This window comes from Meriones unguiculatus, chromosome 12 (genome assembly GCF_030254825.1).
Source record: "Meriones unguiculatus strain TT.TT164.6M chromosome 12, Bangor_MerUng_6.1, whole genome shotgun sequence".
NCBI classification, from domain to species: Eukaryota; Metazoa; Chordata; class Mammalia; order Rodentia; family Muridae; genus Meriones; species Meriones unguiculatus.
In genome coordinates, this window is record NC_083360.1 from 66,270,206 (window position 1) to 66,294,306 (window position 24,101).

At 43.3% G+C, this 24,101-nt stretch overlaps 1 protein-coding gene across 4 annotated transcripts in view; it reads right to left on the reverse strand.

The window, feature by feature from the left end:
- Positions 1–3,155: 3,155 nt before the first annotated feature.
- Positions 3,156–24,101, reverse strand: part of Slc24a2 (solute carrier family 24 member 2) — a 238,713-nt gene continuing 217,767 nt past the window's right edge. For all 4 annotated transcript variants that reach the window (XM_060365819.1, XM_060365817.1, XM_060365820.1 and 1 more), the window contains 3 exons: positions 21,013–21,102; positions 17,127–17,293; positions 3,156–11,736 (listed from right to left, as the gene is read on the reverse strand). In XM_060365819.1, coding sequence (XP_060221802.1) covers positions 11,487–11,736; positions 17,127–17,293; positions 21,013–21,102 — 507 coding nt within the window. In that variant the 3' untranslated portion in view covers positions 3,156–11,486. The remainder of the gene's footprint in view (positions 11,737–17,126; positions 17,294–21,012; positions 21,103–24,101) is intronic.

The following is a 24,101-nucleotide window of genomic DNA, read 5'->3' on the forward strand; positions in this document are numbered from 1 at the left end:
TTTTTTTACCCAAATTGTGCTATACTTAAATACACCTAAAATAAATTGCTGGTGTTAGATTATTTTTTAATCAATTAATTAATTAATTTCAAGACAGCGTTTCTCTGTGTAGCCTTGGCTGTCTTGGACTTGCTTTGTAGACCAGGCTGGCCTTGAACTCACAGAGATCCCCCTGCCTCTGCTGGGATTACAGGCCTGAGCCACCATGCCTGGCTGGTGTTAGACTCTTGAAGTTCAAACTAACAACGTCTACTGAGCAGTACTGAATTGGACTTCCTTCTTTCCTCACAAGGACCGACACTCTGTTGACTGTGGTGTTTGCAAAGACCCCGGGCCAAAAACCTGAGACTAGATAGGTTATGGGCCTGGGGAGACATCTGACGCTCTTCTTCTGGTGGGACACAGCTATCAGACGTGTTGCTTAATGACGTGTTGCTATAGCCATAGAGCAAGAACACTGCTCAGCCCTCATCGGAGAAGCTCCTTCTTACAGTAGACGGTGATTAACACAGGGATCCGTACCTGGACAATGTGCAGAGAGTGACAGACTTGGGGTCACTCATCCCGAAGGGTATATCTTTACCAAACTCCTTCCCTCCGGGCTCAGGGATCAGTGCAGAAGAGTAGGTGGAGAGATTGTAAGAAACAGAGGTGGTGGTGAATGAGCATCTGCCGGACACAAGAGCGCTGATGTGCATAGAAACTCCCAGAGACCGTGGCATCATGTACCAGACCTACACAGGCTCAATCCAGGCAGGGTCCCAGCACTGAGAGTGGACGTGGGTTCCCACCTCTAACCGGGAAGCTATTTTCATTTGATACCTTCTGGCAAAGAAAAATCAGTTTTCTACCACGGAGTGGGCCTGGGTGTAGCGATCACATTCCAGGGCAGGTCCTATGCCTGGGAATAGTTGGCTAAAACAAAATGGACTGTCTTTCTTTGCTTGTTTGTTTGTGAGATCTTTGTTTTGTTTTGGTATTGTTGTCTTATTTGTTTTCTGTTTATTTTGGGTTGATTATCACTTTTTATTTGAGGGGGAGGGAGGGAAGATGTGAAGTTGGGTTAGAGAATAGAGGATCTGGGAGAAATGAGGGGAGGTAAGATACAATTAAGATTTGTTGTATAAAATAAAAAAATATATACAAGGGCAAGATTTTTAAATTTAAAGGCAGCTTTATTTGGAATGAAAATATCACATATACTCTCAAAAAGAAGAACCTGATATTTCTATTTCAATGTCTTCAAAGGCTTGAACTCCATTTGTAAGGAGAGATAATTTTAAAGAGATGATACACAGGGAAGATCAGCTAAGAAATCCCTCAGGGCCCTTTCCAACTAAGGCCCTAGAGAATATTTTATGATCTGGAGCGGTGCGGGCATTTGAACACGTACCATATAAGAGGCAATAAGAACTGGCAATATTTGAGAGTGGAAAAATTGCATAGTCTCAAGAATAATAACGAGAGCTTTCATCATGAAACCGTTATTCTGTGCTCAGCACAGGCATAAGCATTTAATTCAACCATCCTGGAAGTCAGGTGTTAGGAATTCACATTTCCAGACTATAGGAGAAAGTTGTGAGCCCAGGCAACTTAACTCCAAAGCATGTGCTCTTACCTGAAGTGCACGCACGCATGCAGTATTTTATTTTCATTTTATATGCACTTTGTGTTTTGCCTGCCTGTGTTTCTATGTGAAGGGTTACAGACAGTTGTGAGATGACATGGGGGGAGGGAAATCGAAGCTGGGTCTCCAGGAAGAGCAGTCAGTGCTCTTAACCTCTTAAGCCATCTCCCCTGCCCAACTGAACTATGATTTTAAATCTGGCTCCATGAAGCAACACTTCAGGAAGACTGATATCTTACTTCCTGTATTAAGGATTTTCTATTAGCCAGCAATACCCAGAACCTTCCACATGAGGTAATGAGGGCGTGGCTAGCAATGGCCAGAACCATTTGTGGAGCATCTGGTCATGGGCAAATAGAGACAATTAGAGTCCTTTATAACTCTGAAGCTCTGGGACAGTATTATATAACCCAGAACCCTCAGTTTTCAGGGCTTTCTTTATGAATACACCTTACTGTATATCATATATTACATTCATTTCTCTACGTGATATGTCACTCTGAATATAGCAGCAAAGGGAGGAACGCCCCGGAAGCCACCTTCTTCTCCTTTACATGTCTTGCGTGTCATGACATAGATGATAAGAAATCAGGTGACCCAAGGCTCAGGGATCATTGTGGAATATGGGGCAGAAAGAAGGATATGGGACAGAGGTGGTAGAAATTTCATCTTCTGAACACAACAAGGGAGCCGAATGTGTGGACCCATGACGGCTGTCATAACATGCAAAACCTGAGCAAGCCCACACCAGGCCAAATGTCATCATGGACCAGGGATGTGGGCATACAACATCGCCCGGCAGCAATTGTTAGCTGCTTGGAGACAGAGACAGTAGTAGACCAGGATCGTTCATGAAGAAAGACCATACCTCCATGGATCTTTGGGCAAGGTATGTCTTTCAGGATTAAAAAAAAAAAAGGACAGAAATCTGGCTGTGTAATGAAGGGGCTGGGCAAAGGAAGGGGTGGGGGAGGGTATGATCAAAATATGGTATGTGAAACTTGCAAAGAAGTAAAATTGTTGCAATAGAAATTTAAAAATTTTTCAGTCTTTCTGAGACACAGTGTCATGTAGCTGAATTGGCTTTGAACTTACTACGTAGCCAGGGATGACCTTGAAGTCCCGATCCTCCTGCTTCCACTTTCCAAGTGCTGGGGTCATAGGCGAATGCCACCATGCCCTGATCTAGAGCACAACTTTGTCTATTTTTAATAACGAGACTCACAAATTGACCTCCAAGACAGGTAACAGTGGCTTTTAGATTTTATCCTTCCAATATATTTAATTAAAGCCTAGTTTCCTAGGAGCAGATTTCTTAGTGAACAAATGACCACAGACACATAAAAGCTAGGGGAGACTGGCAAACGTTCAAGAAGAGAAAGATACAACCAACGGTAACTGCATGCACCCAGGTAGGGTCCCTACAAGGAAACTCCCACTACTGCATGTTTATTTCATGAGATTCTGTGTGGAGACTTGTGACAGGTAAGGCTCAACCCCCCTCACCCCCAAAAAAGACCCCACACTCTTTTTGGAGTCAATTGTTTTATTGTTATTATTTTTACACTGAGGAGGACTTAGTTACACAAAGTGTATTTCAGTAAGTTGGTTATCAGTAGTACGAGCATGAGGAGGCAGACAGTGGAACACGAAGGAACGGCCTTTCTCAGGGTGAGTGAGACCGCATGACTGAAGCCCAGCCCTCCAAACAGCCTATGTACAGGTGCAATCCGAATTCCAGTTATGTGCAGACGGAGTCCTAGCCTAAGTGACACAGGGTCGCTGTACATCCAGCCAGCCGGCGAAAACTGCTCACAACAAACACACAAAATGACAACAATGGCTTTGCACTGGAGTCTTGAGGGGTGAAGGTGAGGGCTGAGATCCTTCTTTAAAATGCAGGCAAACAAAGGCGGTGTGAGACCCTGACTTCGGCTAAAAAGATCCTTCACAAAAAATGGCATTCCAATATATTTGGGTTCTTCCAAGATAGATTCATTAAAAATGCTAAAACTTGTTTTATTCTTTTGATGGGCGTAGTGATTGTATGTGTTTATGGGGTGTAATATCCTGACCAAATCTGGGTCATAGGCTCTGTTGTGCGTGAAAAGGTATGGGCGGCAGTAACTGATTGTGTAGCTCAGAACAGAAGATCCTGACTACATTTTGATATTTTAAACACAAACCACTTAAAAGACAGGTTATACTTTGTAGGGTATATATCTATTCTATTTTAGATAAATAAATCAATGATATTTTATATTTAAAAATATGCAAATAATAAACACATAACTTATTTTTTTCTTTAGTGCTAGCAGTGTCTTCACTGAACCAGAAGGGTAGTGTTGCTTATCTTACTTTTTAGTTATTTTTAAGACGGGGTCTCATGTAGCCAAAGCTGGCCAGGAGCTTCCGATCCTCCTGCTCTACCTACCTCCTAAATTCTGGGATTGCAGGAGTGCCGTCATGCCTGGTTTACCAGTGGTAATTTTTTCATGCACCTCTCTGTGTTTGCACTGTGAAGACGGAAGCTGTTGCTTGTGGAGACTTATAGAAACAACGTTAGGTAGAGGGGCCATGGTGGATTCTGTGCAGAGTTCAACAACAGAAGCTCCCTCTATTCTTGATGGATAGTCTGACTCTTTGAGAGCCTTGGGTTTCCACATGGCCTGGGATAGAGGAACATCACCGACTCTGCATTCAGGTATTTTTCTTTAGGGCAACTTGCCTGTTTAGGCCTAAGACTGATGAGGTTGCTTAATTTAATACATGTGGTCTTATGTAGTTGACTTAAATACCTTTTGTGGTGCATTGTTCTGGGCCATTATGTGCCTTTCAGTCATTATCTTAGCTCTCACTCCAACTGTATTACAAAGCAAAACATTAAAGGTTATTCGTGAGAACATCTATGCATATAAGTATGTGAACAACCCACCACGCCCAGTCAGAAACTGTATCTTAACAGAAGAGGAAATTAACCACCCACTGCACCATAAGGCTGTTGTTTTCACTTGTCCTCCCAGGGACATATACAAAATTAGGTATATTATCAACAGGTTGTGTATTGCCATTTTTATAAGGGAACTTCTTAGACCCATCATATAATTACATAAAATCACAAAACACCCCAATTTTTCCACACATATTTGCTAATCATTCACTTTAATCTCCACGTGGGTGAATCTTGCTTAACATAGCAAATGGACTCCTGGAAAAATAACCTAGGATTTTTTAAAAGGAAACATTTTCAGTGTAATAGTGCAACTTGCTATTTAAAGAAACCATGCAGCGAGCTACTTTGAAAATGAAGAGTGCTTCCATGAAACGAGTAATTTCTTTGATTTTCAAAGTTTCATTAAAATATACACCTAAAATTTATTAGTAGACTAGGGTTGTCTATAACAGTAGTTGTAAGCAATAAAAAACAGAACAGAGAAACTTCATTTTACAATGAACAATACATAGAATGACTCGTGGACTGTTTATTGACTATATTCAGAAGCCCTGAATATATGCATTATTGGTATTTTATGGCTTTAATTAAGACAATTGTCTCTTATGAAATACTATAAAGTGCAATATTAAAAAAATTAAAAAACCCAAAAGGCATCCATTGTCCTTCAGCGTTATCTGATGATAAGAATTGGAGACTCACTGAATTGACTGGCAAGGAATCATCTGCCCTCGATTTGTGCATGCAATTTCATTCTGGAAATGATCTTATTCTCAGATTCGGACTTATTTCACTTTTTTCTTGTTTGTGTGTATATAACATGAGTTAAGAAAATCAGTACTCTCTTTTGGCAAGCTGAGTATTTAAGAGACTTGTCAGTGTCCAAGGCCTTCCTTCCTTATATATATATCTATTGTAAAGAAATTGTGACGGAAAAGAAAATTTTTTGGTGACCAGTTTCCTGGTCAGGAAGTGACCTTTCTGTTTCTATCACCTACTGCAGGAGGAAGTAAAGACATGGTGGGACTCAGAACAAGAGGTGCTCCAACCCTTTCTCTGACTTCCCATGTGAAATGAAAATGTTACTTCCTCTTGGTCTCAGTGCAAGCAAACCCAGAGTCTGGGAACGATCTAACTGGCTCCTTTCCTTTTTAGCTTTGGGACTATGGAACAAAGATGCAGGAAGAGCTGTGACCTTGATCTCACCTGTGCTCTATGATAATGCTGTGCCCCATGTTCTTCTGGACACCAGACAACCAGTCCCCATTGGTCCCTTATTCAAGTCTGCTGGTCCTTGGAAGGCATTTGTATTATTGTGCTTCTCTGCAGTTATGGGTTCTGCCTGCCATTCAACAGCAATTAGAAGGGACTCTTCCAGGGAGCAGTCATGCACAGAAAAGTTGTTTTGGGAAAACAGTGACAGCAGCAGGAAAAAAAAAAGGAAGAAGAGAAAAAGGAGGAGGAGAAAGAGGAGAAGGAAGAAGAGAAAGAGGAGAAAAAGGAGGAAGAGGATGAAGGAGAAGAAGAGGAGGAGAAGGAAGAGGCGAAGGAGGAGGAGGAGGAGGAGGAGGAGAAGGAGGAGGAGGTGGAGGAGGAGGAAGAGGAGGAGGAAGAGGAGGAGGAGGAGGAGGAGGAGGAGGAGAAGAAGAAGAAGAAGAAGAAGAAAAAGAAGAAGAAGAAGAAGAAGAAGAAGAAGAAGAAGAAACTACCCAAACAACAAAATATATTTAAGGACGCTTCTGATGAGAATAGGTAGAGGGTCCCACAGTGGAAACTTCCAACCATGCCATGGATAAAGATGAAAAAGTGCCCAAAAGCTGTTGTTTTCTACCACAAGGGAGGGGGCAGCCAAACAAACAAACAAACAAACAACCCAGGTGAAGTCATCAGCTGGAAGGTCTTAGGGTTAAGCCAGATGGGGACCTTTCTGTCACTGTTAAACACTGACCTTGGTTACACTAAGAACTCTTTGCTGATATCCCATGATGCTTTACGACTGGTGGTCCTTTGTACTTTACTGACCAGCAGATAGATTCCCCTACTGAAATCAGTCCTGCACTCTTTCATCCTTTGGTATTTATTAATTTTCCAGTCCAGCCCATCAGTCTTTCGGAAAAAGTGCTTTGGCTCGGGCAATAGGCTTCTCCCTTCAGTCCCTCACTATACGCTGTACACTAACTTGAGCCCAGCTGCCTAAGCTTTCAGGAATAGCTTGGCCTCTCAAAAGCTGGTTAGATTTGTCTGTCTTTTGTGTGGCCCCCTCTCCCACTCTTTTCTTAAGATCACAAGCAAGATTAAAGACTTTGGTGCCATTCAGGTAGTTCGGCTTGAGGCTGATTGTCTACGTATGAGAAAGACAAGTGGATGCATGCTGTCTGGGAGGTCTAGGTGAAGAGCAAGCTACTTCCAGATGTAGCGAGCGTGAGTACATCTGTGATTCCACAGAAGTCCGTGTCCTCCTGTGGCTGAGGCACCACAGCCTGTGTGGACCCAAGGTGCCCAGTGCCATGAAAGAAATATTTCAAAGGTGCAATCGTATGTGCTGGATCTGAGCTGGCTGTATTTCCTTTATTGCTTTTCTTGGTAGCTATGTATTTTAAGGAATATGGAGCTGTGAGATTAAAAAGGATCACAGAGATCCAGAGGCAGTGAACTAAACTCAGACAGACACTGGGGCAAGGCACAAGTACCTTTCTTTCCGGAGTCCTTCTTAACGTGCGATTTTCAACCCAGGACATGTATAAAGTCTAGCAATTGTTTAAAAAGTCTGCTATTTGTAAGCACATTAAAGATACCTTTCAGTTGCTTCCTTAGAAATCCTACTACAAGTAAATGATTTTTTTTTCTTCCCCCTCTTTTGATTTTTGTATTTTTCTACCAACTCTCTCTTAATGGGAAGGTCTTGCCTGCTAATTGAAGAAAATGTTGTGAAGGAGGCAAGGGAGTTGAGGATGGTTAGCTTTAAATTTTTTTTAGGACAGGTGTGTGTGTGTAAGCCACTGAAATTCCCCTACATGCTTCATTCAGACAAGTCTCAGGCCCTATCAAATGCTCCAATGCAACGATCTCAATAGAATACTTCATACTCCATCTTCCCCTCCGTTTGGTCAGCAGCTCTAACAGTTTTCTCTTCTGTGACCAATTTTCTGTTAAGGTGGTCTGGGTCTGGATAACCTTCTTTTGTAGGCCCTATCTAACTTCACTTCAGGTCAAAGAGGCATTTAAAAGATGTGGGAAGTGGTGGTCATAGGGGAGTCGGTCAACTTGCTCTGGCCAGGAGCAGGTGTATGTTAATGTTACCAAAATTTAATCATCGAGGCAGCTGTGTTTTGCTGAAAGGCCTCCAAACCACCTGATTCATGTCTTCACTCTAACATAAACTCTAATGGTCACTGTCAGGTGACACCGTGAAAGGCGTTGAGAACCATGTTCCTTGAATATAAAACAGTTCTTGCCTCTTTTCATAACACTAAGAGGCTTCAGACATTCTTCCTCATCTGTGGAGCTGAGACACAGCCCCATCCCCGAGGCCCTGGACACGTACTCTGCTTCGCTGACTCTGCCTGTCAGCTTTAGGACCTGGGAAGTTTAATAACACCATTAACCTCATGCTTCATGCCATCAGGAACTGGCTGGGTCCAGAGAGCAGGTGGGTATGTCACAGGCATTCTGAGATGCCAATCTAGGAATTTCTATTTTAGAGTCCACTGTCTGAACCAAGTTTCTCTCCTGCTCCAGGGTTGCCTAGGGCTATAGGAGAGGTGACAGCAAGCAAGACTGGCTTGGTTTTCTGTGAGCAAATCGCCCCATTTGGGGACAACTCCTTTATTTTAGGAGGAGTGGTAAAATTTTGGCTTGAACTTTTGATATTATTTTATACCCTGCTCCAGATAAACAAAAGGAAAGTAGTCTAATATTTTTCTCCCATGCATCTTGCTGCATATTTTTGCCTCTCTGTAAGCATTAGGGATACAGCTGGCCTTTTCCTGTTCTGTGGGTTGTGATAGTTGAGTGGTATGCGAATGTTTGTGTGGATAGATGCATAGAATTAAAAAAAATCCTTTGCTCTTAAATGTTCACTTTGGTTGCTGTGCCTGAGTTTTCTTTTCCTTTTGACGGATGCTCTTTGCTTTGGAATTCCAAAAGTGATGGAGCCAAAAGGGTGATGATGTAATTGATATTGTATGTCATCAGATCTGGTATACTTGCCCACACTGATGTACAAGAAGGAAATTAGAGATGACCTGAAACCAGCATGTAGAAAGCAGCTTAACAATGACTGAATGATTCCAAGACAATATATGGCCACATAACCCACACTCTCCTCAGTGAAGGCAGCAAGAGCCAACGGGGGATGGAGCCTGCAGCTCTCAGTGATGGGGAACACCATAGAGGTGGGGCCTGGCTTTGGGAATGTTGTCTTCTCAAAGCAACTTTTCATTTAACACCACCACAGTCCCAATGAAGCAGAACTCCCAGCTCTTAGGCACCTGGAGTGCTTCTGGGCTTCTTGGTGAGGAGGTGAGAGGAGCAAGGAATAGTAATGGTGGGACCAGACATTCTGTGACCTTCCTTACTTTGTGGTCTATTTGTAATTGGCTTAAAAAAAACTATCCTTTTAAAGCAATAAACCAACCAGAAATAAGAATTTATCCAACAGTCATCATGCTGTCATTCAAGAAGCCAGAACAAGATCTGAGATTTTGAAACTGAAAACTCAGGTTTCCTGTTTTTTCTTTCTACAGAAGCAGCATAAACGCTTGCTTCATACAAAGGCCAACCCTCAATGAGTGGGGTGTGGATTTCTCTTTCATCACTGAAAACCCAACTTTGCATTGTTGGGGAGACTTAAAAGCCAGTTTCTTAGATGGCAGACCTTTTGATTTCTGTGTCCTCAGGGGCCTCCACTCTGAAGTGCCTTTTGCTTATGAGTGAAGAGAGGTGATGGGCTTGGCTTAGCCTGCTGTTGCCATGCTCTGTGAATGAATGGAGGGTTTGTGGAGGGAATGCTGAACTTGACCTGGGGTATTGGGTTACTCAGTTTTCTAATTCAGCTTTGAGTCCTGTGTTCTGCCTCCCTATGTTAAAAGCTGTTCACCAAATAATCAGGAAAGGCACAGTGACAGATCAGGACCTGAATGTGTGATGACTTTCTTCATGCATGATGCATGCCAATTTCCACACAGGGGGCCACTCTCTATTTACTTTTCCAATTGATTTGTAAGGAGAAAGCATGGTTTAGGGAAATCGAAAACCTCCGAGTATTTTTTTTTTTTTCAATTTAATTGGTCCTGCTGCTGCCCACCAGTCTCATTTTCTACTGCAATAAACTTAGGAAGTCACACAAGATGTCAGCCAGGGCTTGGGGACACTCGGTGAATGTGATGATCCCGCGTGAAGCTGAGGAAAATCAGTAAACCGTAACACCAGAGTGACTGCTTCAAAGTGGTGTAAAGGAACTATGGCAGATAGTCTCCCCTGAACTCTGAACATTAGAGTTCCAGACAGGGTTATGGTGGGAGGAGGGGCAAAGATGATACATGGGTCTTCACCAAATCCATGACACAGGAAACTGTTCTGGGGAGCACACCAAAATGGGTAAATACTTATGAACAAAATGAAACCCAAAACCAAAAACCTGAACTGCCTCAACCGAGCACTGTCAGTCATTAGTTTGTATCTATTGGGAACGATTCTTAGACTCCCCCCCAACCCCCCGTAAGCATTAGGGAGCCCTTTGTGGCCACACTGGGAAATGCTCTCAGGAGCTCTGCCCTTGTGTCCCCCATCAGGCGGCAGCTCCCGCTGAGCACCTCTGTGGGACGGTGTTTCTCGCCACACATCTCAGCTCTCTTGGACTGTATCTGAGCCCTTCGCATTAAAGCACGTCAAATGACAATAACGGCTAAGATTGCCCTTGTTCTTTTGATGATAATGGGCCATGCACTGGAATGTGATAGGCTCAGTTTGTATCATTTTGCTGTCCTAGAAAAGCACTAATTTGGTTTTTCATTCATATCATCTACTTGCATGCTATGGCATTACAAGAAACGAAATGAAACAAAACAAAACAGCCTAACCCTCACCAGCTCCCCCTTGGTTGCCACCCAGTCTGAGTTTTACCTATCTTACAGAATCTCATGTGTCAAAGAGCACCCCAGGGGGGATGAACATACGGGGTTCTTTTTGGCTTATAAGAGTATTTTAGAGGTTATAACTGGGGCCCCTGCAGACACCCTCTATTAAGCCCTCCTCTCTGCAAACTGTTTCACTAAATTCAGTACATCCAAAGCAAGCTGGAGATCACAGCAAAGAGGGCTTTGCCTGCTGACGCTGTGAATTCACCTTTTGCACTTGAGAGGCAAAGCACAAACTGAAGGTTGGAGGTTGATGCCCCTCTTTAAATAGGTACTATAAATATGCTAGAGCTATCCCTGAAAAGATGCATTTGCACTTAAATATATATGTTTTTTTATATATAATTTTTCTTTCCATTGTGTACAGTTATATATTAATCTATAGGTATAGCAAGAGAGGTATAGTACAGAAACAGGCAGGATTTGTATGCTCATGTGTATATATTTATAATATTTATATGTATGTATAGCCTCTGTCCTCTTTTGCGTCATCACAATGAACGTACCTCCGACCAGCGAGGAGTACCTGTCAGTGGTGATGGAGAGACGGTTCTCTTTGTCTCTTACATGGAGTCATTTCAGCAGGCAAGGGTGAGGCGCCTGGAAGTGAATGGCCCCATGAGAATCCATCCTTCCTCCAACCCTCCAAGGAGGGACACTTGCCTCCCAGGGCTGTGTACAAGCTGTCTCTTCTCAAGACTGCAAGGAGCCTGGAGCCCAGAACCGGGAGGGACCATCCATGCTGTTGGTTTAAGATATGGCTTTTCCATTAGATGGAGACAGGGCACTCGAGAACTCTGTCTTCCAGGAGGACGCTGACCACCAAGAACACGAAGTAGAGGCCGAACATGATGAAGCCGAGGATTTTGTTCATCCGCCATTTGCAGAGGGCGATGGAGAGGATGACGAAAAGCAACATGATGAAGAGGAGGACGATGGCGCAGAAGAGGCCGTTGCTACTGACAGTCACTGGCTTGAATCTGTGGATGACGGTGTAGAGGAGCCAGGGCAGTGGGAGCCTGAGAGGGAGAGAAGCAGGCAGGAGGTGTTGGACAGGGAGCAGCCAGGTGTGGTGAAGAAGCACCAGAAAGTAACCGTCTATGGCATGAGGAGGATGACGCCTTCGGGTCACCAAGAGAAATGACTGGACTGGGAAACTATGGAAAGATGTCAGGGGGACCTCTGGAATTTTGACCAGTTTCCTGACTCATATGTTCTCTAGTGGACAACATCCAGGTTTTGACTGTTACAGGTGACCTCTGGATTTGATCTAAATTCATTTTTGTTTTCTTTCTAGGGGAGGTTACAAAGTGCTTCCAGCCTAACAGGGTGAACCAAGATTTGCATGGGGTGAAGGGAGGAGAGGACAGCAGAAAAGGGTACAGGAATGAATGAATAGTGAAAATGGAGAAGAGATACTCTAATTTTCAGAATGGAGAGAGAGAAGCAAGGCCTTCTTTGAGAACCTAAGATGCAGTGAGGTTGCATTTTGGTAGTAGGGACTGAGGCACAATGTGGCAGACTGAAGTTTATTCTGAGAAAGATGGTGATCATTTACCAGAAGGGTCTTAGGCTGGGCATAGCGGCACATGCCTTTAATCCCAGCACTCAGGAGGCAGAGGCAGGCCTATCTCTGGCCAGCCTGGTCTACATAGTGATTTCCAGCACAGTTAGAACTATTTAGTGAGACCTTGTCTCAAACAAACAAACAAACAAACAAACCAAACCAACCAACCAAGCAAAAGAGCTGTACATTTATTATGAATTTCAAAACTTTATTATAAAATTTCCCACCATGTTTCTTGCTTTGATCTGTCTTGAAATCTGACAATAAACATTGTTTCCTAGTCAGAGTTCTGACTCTGATAAACATGAGGAAGAGGAATTCCTGGCAAGATACAGGTGTTAGTTGACTGGGCCTTGCAGGGAAAGAAACAGGGAGGAAAACATCTGGTTCCTGCGGTGTGCGCCCTCTGCAGGCCGGTCTGTGGCATGCAGCCAGTTACCAGCTGAGTATAGATAGGAAGGTTCAGCCAGCTGTGGCCAGGGACGTAGCGGGGAGAAAGTAACTGTTTGAATCACAAAGTTTTTGAATGAAAAAGCAAAGAGGACATAAGCATTTTTTTGAAGCCAACAGCCGGTCTCTGTGAGTTCAAGGCCAGCCTGGTCTACAAAGTGACCCACACTATGCATATATTTTGAATTCCCAGGCCTAGAACATGCAGACACCCAGGGTTGCTATAAAGACTTTGGCAAAGCTCATGTGATTGACACCATGGCTGGTGAGGTCAAAACAGATCTTTGCTCACTAGAGCCTGGTGGGAGATGCTTACTTCAGTGGATCTTGCTGGGCTAGGGCAAACCAAAACACTTTATCTCCATTAAACTTCGTCTTATAGCTGGATCTTGAACATGTCCTAAAGGCCATCTGTTAAAGGTTTGGTCTCCAGCCTGAGGCTCTTGAGAGGTGACAGAACCTTTAGGAGGTAGGGTGAAAGGAAGCTAGGCCACTGGGGTCATGACCTTGACTGGGATTTTGGGACCCTGGCCCCTTTCTGCTGCTTTCTTTGCTACCTGGCCACAACTGAGGTACACAGGCTTTCCCTGCCATGTGCGTGCTGTGATACCCTGGCTGCCCAAAGCAACAGGGACAAGAGGCCACAGGTGGACACCGCTGAAGCCATAACTCAAAGGAAACTTCTCCTTTAAGGTATAGGGCTTAGATAATTTGTCATTGGGCAGAAAGCTGAACAGCCCACAGTCACACAGGTACATACACACAACTGATCTTGGTAAAGTTGAGACAGGTGGCCATTTACATAGTTTGTGAAGCTCTTCAGGGAGTGACATTTCCACACCTCCTGATCTGTCAACTCGAATGTCAGTGATCAGTCCTAAGCAGAGAGTGAGCTAGAAATGCTACTTTATTAAGCAAAATGATCATTTCAGTCTTATTTGAGTGAAAAGTTGGGGATCTTTTTCTAATTTCTAGCAATAAGGAACTAGTTAGATCATGAGTAAGCCAATGTAATGTTATGTGGCTATTTAAAACCACAAGCTTAGAGACTGGGACTACAGAGCAGCTGAAAGAGTGCTTGCCTAGCGTGCAAGATGCTCTGGCTTCAGCAGCATTGCCTAAGACAGATGTGGTGCCTGTAAAGCCAGCACCTGGGATGTGGAGGCAGGAGGGTCAAGAGTTCAAAGTCATTCTCTGCTTCATAAGCACTCTGAGGCCAGCTTGAGACCATGACCAAGCCAAGCCAAGCCAAACCACCAACCAAACCAAACTAAACCAAACCAAACCACAACTGAAGGAGTCTGGTAATAGGAATTCTGCCTCCTGGTCTTGGCAGATGCGGGTCTTATCCATAATTCCATTTCTCAGAGACTGTCCTTAGCGGTCTCTGTAGGTGGGGTGCTCTGAAGCCTGAGAAGTAGATAGCAAGCTCCCTGCAACCTTGGGAACCAGATAGAGGACTTTGTGTGACCTTGAGTGAATTCCTGCATGCTTTGCCAGGTGGCACAGATGTGTTGCTACTGTGAAAAAAAATTGTTTGTACCCTTTGCTTGATAAGTGTTGTTTGCATGTTCAGTAAACTGAGACTTGATCAGGAATCTGCCGTCTCCATTCTTCTTGTCTCTGCCCCCCAATTTCCACTCCCTCTTTCAGGTGGACCCTGTTCGACTAGTCTGCAGGTCGGGTCACATCGAACTTATCAAGCCTTACAGTATTAAGAAAAAACTTATGGTGAAATTTTAATTTAGTCTTTCTTCTCCCTCTTTCTCTCTTTCTTCTTGAGATAGGGTCCGGTGTAACCCAGGCTGTCTGTGAATTTGCTATTTGGCTGAGAATAATACCGGACTCCTGTTTCCACCCCTCACCTGACATCTATTTATTGGACTGCTTGGATTAAATGCAGGATCTTGTATATAATTTTAACTAAAAAAAATTAAGGGCACACATCAAACCAGAAATGCAATTTCAATCATGCAAAATGTACATATTTTGAGTGGTGGTAGATCATCACTGATTTCAGTTGTCTTCAAAAACCCTTATCTACCACTTATATGTGTAAAAGAAAACGTTGGCAGGACTATGGAGAAATGTTACATTCACTATATTGTTAATGACACACTCAATCTGCTAATAATAACAACATAAAATTGAACAAATTTTGAGAAAGATTTTTTTTAGAAAAGAAATATATAAACCATATCAGTATCCATGAAAATATAGAGATTAAAAACCTTTAGCCTGTTGATGCTGCTTTAAGGGATTTATTCTAATGAAATAATTAAAAGAGAATTTTCTACAAAGAGGTATTCATAAGATACCTATAATAGGGCTGGAGAGATGGGTGGTTAAGAGCACTGTCTGCTCTGCCAAAGGTCCTGAGTTCCTAGCAACCACATGGTGGCTCATAACCATCTGATCTGATGGTCTCTTCTAGTGTGCCAGTGTACATGCAGATAGAGCACTCATATATGTAAAATAAATAAATATTAAAAAAGAAAACAAAGCAAAAATATATTTATAAAAAAAAGATACCTATAATGGCATAAAGCAAAATAAAGATAAGATCTACTAAAAGACACTGGTTAAACTGGAATGCAAAAGGATGAAACACCTGAAGTCTGAGTGTTGGTTCCAAGTGCTACAAAAACACTGAGCAGAGTGGATCTCGTGGCCTTCCAGGTTACCGGGAGAAGCCATTTCATGCCAGGCCTATGTGGCTCTAAGTTGAAAAAGGTAAGTGCCCTCTGAGAGACTGCAATGGAATATTCTCCAAGAAAAATTATTAAGTATTTTCAAAAGAAGATCAAAAAATAAAGGGCTTTTGGTAGCAGCACTAGGGGAGATTTTTTGAGAAACTTTCCTTTGTATAATATGAATAGTTTATATAATAATTTAGTAACAATGACAAAGAGCATGTTGTAATTTGTTAGAGTACGTACCTGGAGAAAACACGTTTATCTGAATATGAATACTTGTTAGATTGTGGTAGACTTTTTTCTTTTTTACACTATCAAACACTCTCCCTTCACCTTCTTCCTGGACCCACTCAGTTGAACATAAATTTGTAAGCAGCAGAGCTGACAATGGAGTTTACTCCAGAACAACCTCTGTGAAAACACCCATTTATCTGTTCATTTTACAAGCACTTTTGAGATGCTTCCATGCATTAGATAATGGGCCAGGCTTTGGTGAGTTTGTTAGGGAGATGCCCAAAGGGCTTACAGACTGGCAGAGAAGAAATAATCATAGTGAGAATATAATACCCAGAGTAAAAAAAAAGCAGGAGTCCTGGGGATTTGAACAGACACTGGAAAGACAAGTCAAGAGTTTCCGGTAGACAGATGAGGAGGCTCTTTAGTGGGCAGCTAGCAAAGGCACAAGGCCCCAAGAGAGGGCACCTTGGTGACTGACAGCAGATTCAGACACTGGAAACTCATAGCCGTGTTTCACTCTGAGATAAAGAACCTGTCCTCAAAGACCCTATCTTAGTCTCAGCTACCTCATTTACCAGCTGCACCAGCTCTGTGTCCTCCAGTTTCAACATTCAGAGACAAGGTTCATAATACATTATCTATGTGATAGTTGTGTGTTTTAAGTTGCTAACTGTAAGCACTATATGAACAATGATAAATATATGTATAATGGCTTAATGAAAAGGAACAACAAGATGTTCATTGAGAAAGTGGATTCATTTTAGTTAATTTTTCACTTCCAGGTTCAAGAGCCCTATTACCCTGGGAAAATAGAGACCGTGTAACTTAAGGAACTTAAGTTTCTTAGAAGCTGATAATCAGGGTCATTTGTCAAATACTTTTGACAAGTTATATGAATGGTAGAGATAACAGAGTCCCTGCAAATCTGGCTCACTACAGATTATTGCTACCAAGAACACCTGTTTGCTCAACCAGGAGAATGGAGCTCATTTTATGCCTTTCAAAAAGCCTAGGCTGCCCCTAGTTTCCAAGCAAGGAGACAGGATGTCAACACTGGTCCTGAGTGTGTCCCAAGCTGCCTTTGAATCCAATCTTACATGGTCATGTTAGTAATCAGAGAGTGGAAAAAAAATACCATGAAACTATCAGAGCATCCCAGCCCTACCTGGACAGTGCACATTCATAATTTGTGGTGAGTGAAGTTATGTAAGTAAAATTCTTATTTTCTAGAACATTCTGTATGTAAGTATGTGTTTCTGCGGGTTTAGAGATAACTTAGTTTTTATTAAGTTCCTTAAAAATAGAAAGTTAGCTGGTGAAATGGAATGGCGCTTCCGGGCCTAAGTTTCAGTTGGAACTTGGGTAAGTTTTTGGTTCAGAGAGGCAGCTCACGTTCCTACAGTTTCTAGGATGACAAAGACAGGTATGACAAAGAACTGGTATACATGCTTATACTCACCCCACAGTGATGTCAAAGATGTTGCTTCCAACAGAGCTGGACACAGCCATGTCCCCCAGGCCCTTCCGGGCCACTATGACACTGGTGATAAGATCAGGGATAGAGGTCCCGGCAGCCAAGATGGTCAGACCCATGATCTCCTCACTAATGCCGATTGTCTCTCCAACCTGAATGTCACAGCAGGGAAAAATATGAGTGTTGAAAGTCCCAGAGCCCCCATCACTATGGGACCCCTTCTTAATGGGTCCCTCCTCTGTTTTAGGATAAGTGCTGATATAATAAAAATGAACAAGCCATAATCACTGAGAAGGGAAATAATTTGCTCTGCTTTAACAGCCACACCCAGGAAGTTGGCCAGACTAATAATAGAGAGCTATAGAGACCCCTGAGTGTAGCCACCATACTGTATCTTCTAAGACAGCGTAAGAAAGGCTGCAGAATTCATTTGAAAAGCCAATGGACTTTGTACCTAATGGCACCTGACAGTGCCATTGAGTCCCAGGGCTCTTCAATCTACTATTGAGTGTTAAGATGGTGTCCCAATTTTTCTTAATACCTCCACTTACTTCTATCACTCTAAAACTCCTGTAATTTCTACTGTTTCCACAGGGAACTTGACACAAGCTTGGAAATATGAATCTAAGTCAACAAAACAGTTATGCAGAACCAATAGCAATAAATCAGAGGACTTTGGTCCCAGAGCTGCCTTAAGGACTTCACCAACTGGTAAGTGTTCCCTGATTCTTGAATTCTTAGCCATCAAGTATGGATGATAATCATTACCTTACAACGAAGTTGTGGGCTAAATGACAGTCTTCAGGAAAGCCCTTGTAATGGTGCACCATTACTGAAAAGTGAGAAGGTACAGTATTCTATTTAATTATGGTCTTTATTTAAGACCTGAGTTGTGTTTGGATGGTTGGCCTAGCCTCAGCTAGAGGCTCCATCCATCCGTCCGTCTGTCCGTCCGTCCGTTCGTCCATCCATCCATCCATCCATCCATCCATCCATCCATCCTGGGGATCAAACTCAGGTCATTTCATTGCACATGCTGGGTAAGCACTCTACCATTAGGCTATGGACCCAGCCATGGTTTCTTTCAGACAGCATCTTATTATATAGCCTAGGCTAGCTTTGAACTTGGGATCCTCTTGCTCCTGAGTTCTGGCTCAGTGACTGTAAGCCACCACAGTTTTTTTGTTTTGTTTTGTTTGTTTTTGTTTCTTCAGCACCTTGTGTTGTGGGGACTTTTAGCATTATATGTTTTCTGGAGCTGGCGAATTACTGCTCTCAAAAATTTGAGGCAATATGTCTAAAGACAAAAATGTTTTTCAATAGATTATGACATCCAGAGATGTTTTTTGAAATAGTTTAGTGAGTAAAATAACAGAGAAATAAAGGATTTTAGATAATAGAATGCTTATTTCTAAATCTCCTTTTTGATTTATAAGTACATACTATCTTGGTTCCTGGTAACTGAAAAGCACAGTAAAAAGTGGGTTTTATTTTGATAGTCTGCTCCAAGTCTATTGAGCTGACTTAGTCCTCCAGGCACACAGACTCACTGCCCTCCCTCCCTTAGAAAACGCATTCCATGGCAGGAAAAGACACTTGCCACCAAGCCTATAACCTGAGTTACATATCCAAGACCCACATGGTAGAAGAAGAGAAACAACTCAGCCACTCTCTTTGCTGCTCTCATACACAATCATAAATGTAATAAAAATTTATAAAAAAGAAAAAGTATTCTACATGCAAGCAACGCCCTTAGTGAGGATTATATTGCGTTAGAATATTAGGTTATAAAAATTGCTCTTTGAGTTGCTGACTTGGCTTTCTTAAAAATTTTGTTAAATGGGGGCCTGGTGAGATTGCTCAGTGGGCAAAGGTGCTTGCTGCCAACCCTGATGACCTGATCCCCTACATGGTGGAGGAGAGAGGTGACGGCACACTGCCCTCTGACCCCTGCCTGTGTGCTGCGGCATGTGTGTGCCTCTCTCTGCCCAAATACATAAAGCAAATGAAAAAAAAAAGTGAGATAAATTCTGTCTAGCTTAGGATCAGGGCAGAATTTATAACCACTTCTGCAGCAGTCCTACCACAGTGTAGGACTCCCACCGCATTATACTGCATTTCTGTGTGATGCAGTGTCCTCAGGCAATTAGTGATCAACTCTGAAAGTCACTGAAGATGTTCTCTGTCCTGCAGCATCGCATAGTCTTCTAAGATTTAATGCTAATGCAACAACACACAAGCCCAATCCCTCTGAAAAGCGTGCACGTCGCTTTCACCTTTAACAGATGATAAAAGTATACACACACCAAGAAATTGTTTCCCAATACATTTCTTGATTTTTTTTCCATCAGCAAATGTTTGACTTGTGCATTTGTTTTATAGGGCAACATTTCTGGGGTTGTGTAGGAAATTTCTTGGGCAAGAAGAGTCCTAAGAAGAAACAGGTTAATCTGCTGTGGGCTCTGAGCACCTGCTTGCTACATGACCAGGTTGAGCCTCTCCCTGGGAAACGGACGTGTCCAGTTTGCACAGAAGGGTCTCCTTCACTCTGATTTTCACCCTCAGCATGTTGCAATTGCTTTCACACATTCCTAATAATTTAAATTCATAGAGGGAAAGCTGCCGCAGCGATCATTTAAAACCACACCATTGATATTTGGAGTTTGAATGCCACTCCCAACAGGCGGGAAGCATGGCGGTGAGGTCAAGGACATGGTGTAACTCCTTTCAGGTCTCAGATGAGGCTAGCCTGCCTTGACTGCTCAAGTGCTCGGACTTCAAACGTGGACCACAATGCCCGGCTGCTGGGGCATCTTTCTCATCAGTTTTAGACTCGATTCCTTTATCTGCAGATTGTTGATAATGATCATGTCCCCTCATAGCATCCAAATCTATGTACAAGATTAAAAACAAAAGTAAAAGGACAAAGGGACACAAACTTCTCACTCAACAGACAGTTCCCACTCTCAGCTGTGAGTATGGAAGCCCTGGAATCTCACTCTCATGTTTTCAAGCAGTAGTTACTGAGATCTTGTTTTGGGATCAGCATCTGACTGGTACTGAGTGAAATAAATGTGACAAAAATGACATACATCATTACATTTACAACTTGAAGCTCAAGGAAGAGCATTTTTGTCTTCAGGATCTTTCTTAATAACTATTGTTAAGTGTTGGTGAAGGCTGAGGAGGTGGCTTAGTGCGCAAGACCAGTTATTGCATAAGAATGAGTGCAGATCCAAGCGTCCGTGTGAAAGGCCTGTAACCCCAGCATGGGGATTGGTGGTGGAGACAGGAAGAACACTGGGGTGTGCTGCCTTCCAGCTTAGCTGAAAAATGGCAAGCTATAGGTTTAGTGAGAGACCCTGTCTCCGGGTCATGTGAGGTAGGGAATGATAAAGAAGAACCCAGAAGACTTCCTTCCTATGACCACCACATGGACTCACACACAAGTGCACACATGCACATAACACACACACACACACACACACACACACACACACACACACACACACACACACACACAGAGCTGGGGTCAGCCACACTGATTTGTTTACTCAAAACAAAATAAAGAAAATAAAGACACTGAGGTAGGCAGAATCTTGACTTTCTTCCCAGCCCTGGTTGACCAGGCTTTAGGTGACAGCAAGAAGCAGCCAGGCTTGCCCTCCTCCACATAGCTGTCTGACAGCGACGCTGATTTGATTTCTGACCACAAAGATAGGCCTGGAGAGTAGGAAAATCCTTTCCTGAAATGTGACTTGTCTGTACCACACTCAGTATTGTGACAGTTTCAAAAGGCAAACACATTGATTAACCGTTTGACACTAGAGTGGAGATAAAGAAGGCAGGTGGGGGCCACTGGCAGTCTTACCTGGTGCGCCCACCAAACCATCAGGTAAGAGAAAACTGCAATCCAAGTGATGGAGCCAAAGAATGTGATAGGGAAGAACTTCCTGGAAGCCTGCCAGACAATCGGAGAAGAAGAGTGTCAGTATTGCCCTCTGCGGTGGGGTGACAGCCCAAAGCCAAAGCCTTTTTGCCACTGGCATGATTTCTCCCACATTTCCTACTTCTTGGTAGGATTAGCAATCAATAGATGCCATCTACTCCTAATCAAAGTGGGAGAGGAAAATTAATTTCTGGAAATTAAAATTGGTGGTAGCTGAATGGATGTAGAACTGGGAAAGAAATCTTTCTCTCTCTCTTCCTCCTCCTTCCTCTACTTCTCTCTCTGAGATAGGGGATCATAGCCCAGGATAGCCCAGAATTCACTATGTAGCCCAGGTTGGCCTCAAAGCCCATCTTCCTGTCTCAGCATTCCACGTGCTGTGACATGTGCCACTGTGATGGACTCTGGAAGCCACCTGAAAGAATGTCCGTTCATGCCCCTAGCTAAATGCCCAATGCCCTCTGCCCCTGCCCTTTATAAGGTCTGGATTCTTTGTCATTCCTTCTGTTAAACATCTTGCATCCTTCTTCTATCTCTCCCCTTTTCTTTAGTTTGCTCCCATGTTCTTTGGAATCAGGACCTCAGAATCTACTGCTGGCAAACCATGTGTCATAATAATCTACATGCCAAACCTCTTATGTGACTGAGCACATGAAACGAAATGGGAAGGATTAGGAAGGTTGAAAATAGGTTCTTCATCTTAGAGTCCCACAAATCATCAGGAAAGCCACCACCACAGATGGTTGGTGATGGCTACTCTCTAGGACACTAACCACACACATCAGCTCAAGTGGACAGAGGTGGAGGTGGGGTCAGGGTGATCTCCATTAGGGAGGGGCAGATCAGCCATCATTCTCGGGAATGAGATCTTTCCTGTGTGCCACTCTGCTTTCCACACTGGCCTCTATGCCACCTTGGGCTCATACAGTGTGAGGACACTCAAAGTTCCCTCAGAACACCAGGCAAAAACCAGACACTGAGAAATGTAATCTTTCAGGGCTAATAAGATAGCCCAGTGGGTCAATGCCTGCTGCCAAGCCAGACTACCCATGTTCTATCCCTAAAATCCAGGTAGCGAAAGGAGAAAACCAACTCCTTAGGCTGTTTCTGATCACGTGGACTAAATGAGTGATTAAATAAATAAATAAATAAACAAATAAATAGTTGCTGCTGATTCCCTTGATGGAAGACATGGAACATGCTTAGACATCAGACTGTTGTTCGAGGGCCCACCGCCTATTTTTTTAATTAAATTTTTATTTTTATATTACTTACATTTTATTCACTTTGTATCCCAGCTGTAGCCCCCTCCCTCCTAATTCTACCTTCCCTCCCTCATCTCCTCCCATGCCCCTCTCCAAGTTCACTGACAGAGGAGATCCTCCTCCTCTTCCATCTGACCCTAGCCTATCAGGACTGGCTGCATTGTTTTCCTCTGTGGCCTGGCAAGACTGCTCCCATATCGGGGGGGGGGGGTTGGCCAAAGAGCCAGCCACTGAGTTCATGTCAGAGACAGTCCCTGTTCCCCTCACCAGGGAACCCATTTGGATACTGAGCTGCCATGGGCTACCTCTGAGCAGGGGTTCTAGGTTATCTCCGTGAATGGTCCTTGGTTGGAGTATCAGTCTCAGAAAAGACCCATGTGCCCAGATATTTTGTTTCTGTTGTTCTCCTTGTGGCACTTCTGACCTCTCTAGGTCCCACTATCTCCCTCTTCTTTCATAAGATTCCCTGCACTCTGCCCAAAGTTTGGTTAAGAGTCTCAGCATCTGCTTTGATACCCTGCTGGGTAGAGTCTTTCAGTGGCCCTCTGTGGTAGACTCCTGTCCTGTTTCCTGTTTTCTCCTTCTTCCAATGTCCATCCTGTTTGTCTTTCTGAGTGAGGATTGATCATCTTACCCAGAGACCTCCTTCTTGCTTAGCTTCTTTAGGTGTACAGATTTCAGTATGTTTATCCTATTCTACAGGTCTAGTATCCACTTATAAGTGAGTATACACCATGTATGTCTTTTTGTTTCTGGGATACCTCACTCAGGATGATCTTCTCTAGTGCCCACCATTTGCCTGCAAATTTCATGATTTCCTTGTTTTTAATTGCTGAGTAGTATCCCACTGTGTAAATGTACCACAATTTCTGTATCCATTCCTCTGTTGAGGGACATCTGGGTTGTTTCCAGGTTCTGGCTATTACGAATAAAGCCGCTATGAACATCCCACCACCTATTCTTGCCAACACTTCATTTCAAAGCTTTCCATGGTGAGAAAACCACACTTTGCGCTTTGTTTGACAATTTCATCCGGTTTTGTTAAGGGCAATGGCTTCTACAGTTGATGCAGACAGGGCCAGTTTCAGTTGTATGAAGAGCTGAACCGGGGCAGTGGCAGGGTCCACTCTGTCACGGCACTTGAAGGCTCATCCGAGGAAACAAACGAATGAACTCGTGTGTGGCAGCCTCTTACATATGAAGCACAGTGCTAGGCTCTACGGGTCCAGACTAGGCTTGCATCATTCTCTTTGTCAATGTCAAGCTTTGAGTAAGTCATTTTTATTATCATTTACATAGTCCATAGACTACTGTTTGTTTGTTTGTTTTTTTCTCTCTCTTGAAATGAATGTTGCTTTGGAGGGGAGCATTCTCTGGAATGGATTGTAAGACCAAATGGGCATGCTCAGTTGGGAGAGAGCATCATGTCATAGACGGCAGGCCAAATGTCACCCTTAAATGCTTCCTTATGCTCCTTCTCTTTCCTAGAAGGGAAGTATTTTGGATAAGGACTCTAGTCTCTCTTGCAGCGCTGAGCACTTCAGTGGGTGATGAAGGAACCCACTCCCTTACCCCCCTAAAAAAAATAGCTTATGCCTTCTCTTCTCAAGGCAGATTTCTTGAAGGCTGGCAACTGGATTCCTGAGATAAGATTCCCCCCGCAGACTAGACACCAAGCCTGTCCAGGCAGGGCACTGAGCTGACTGGCCTTTTGAGCTTTTTTTCCTTCTGACTGTGAGTCATTAT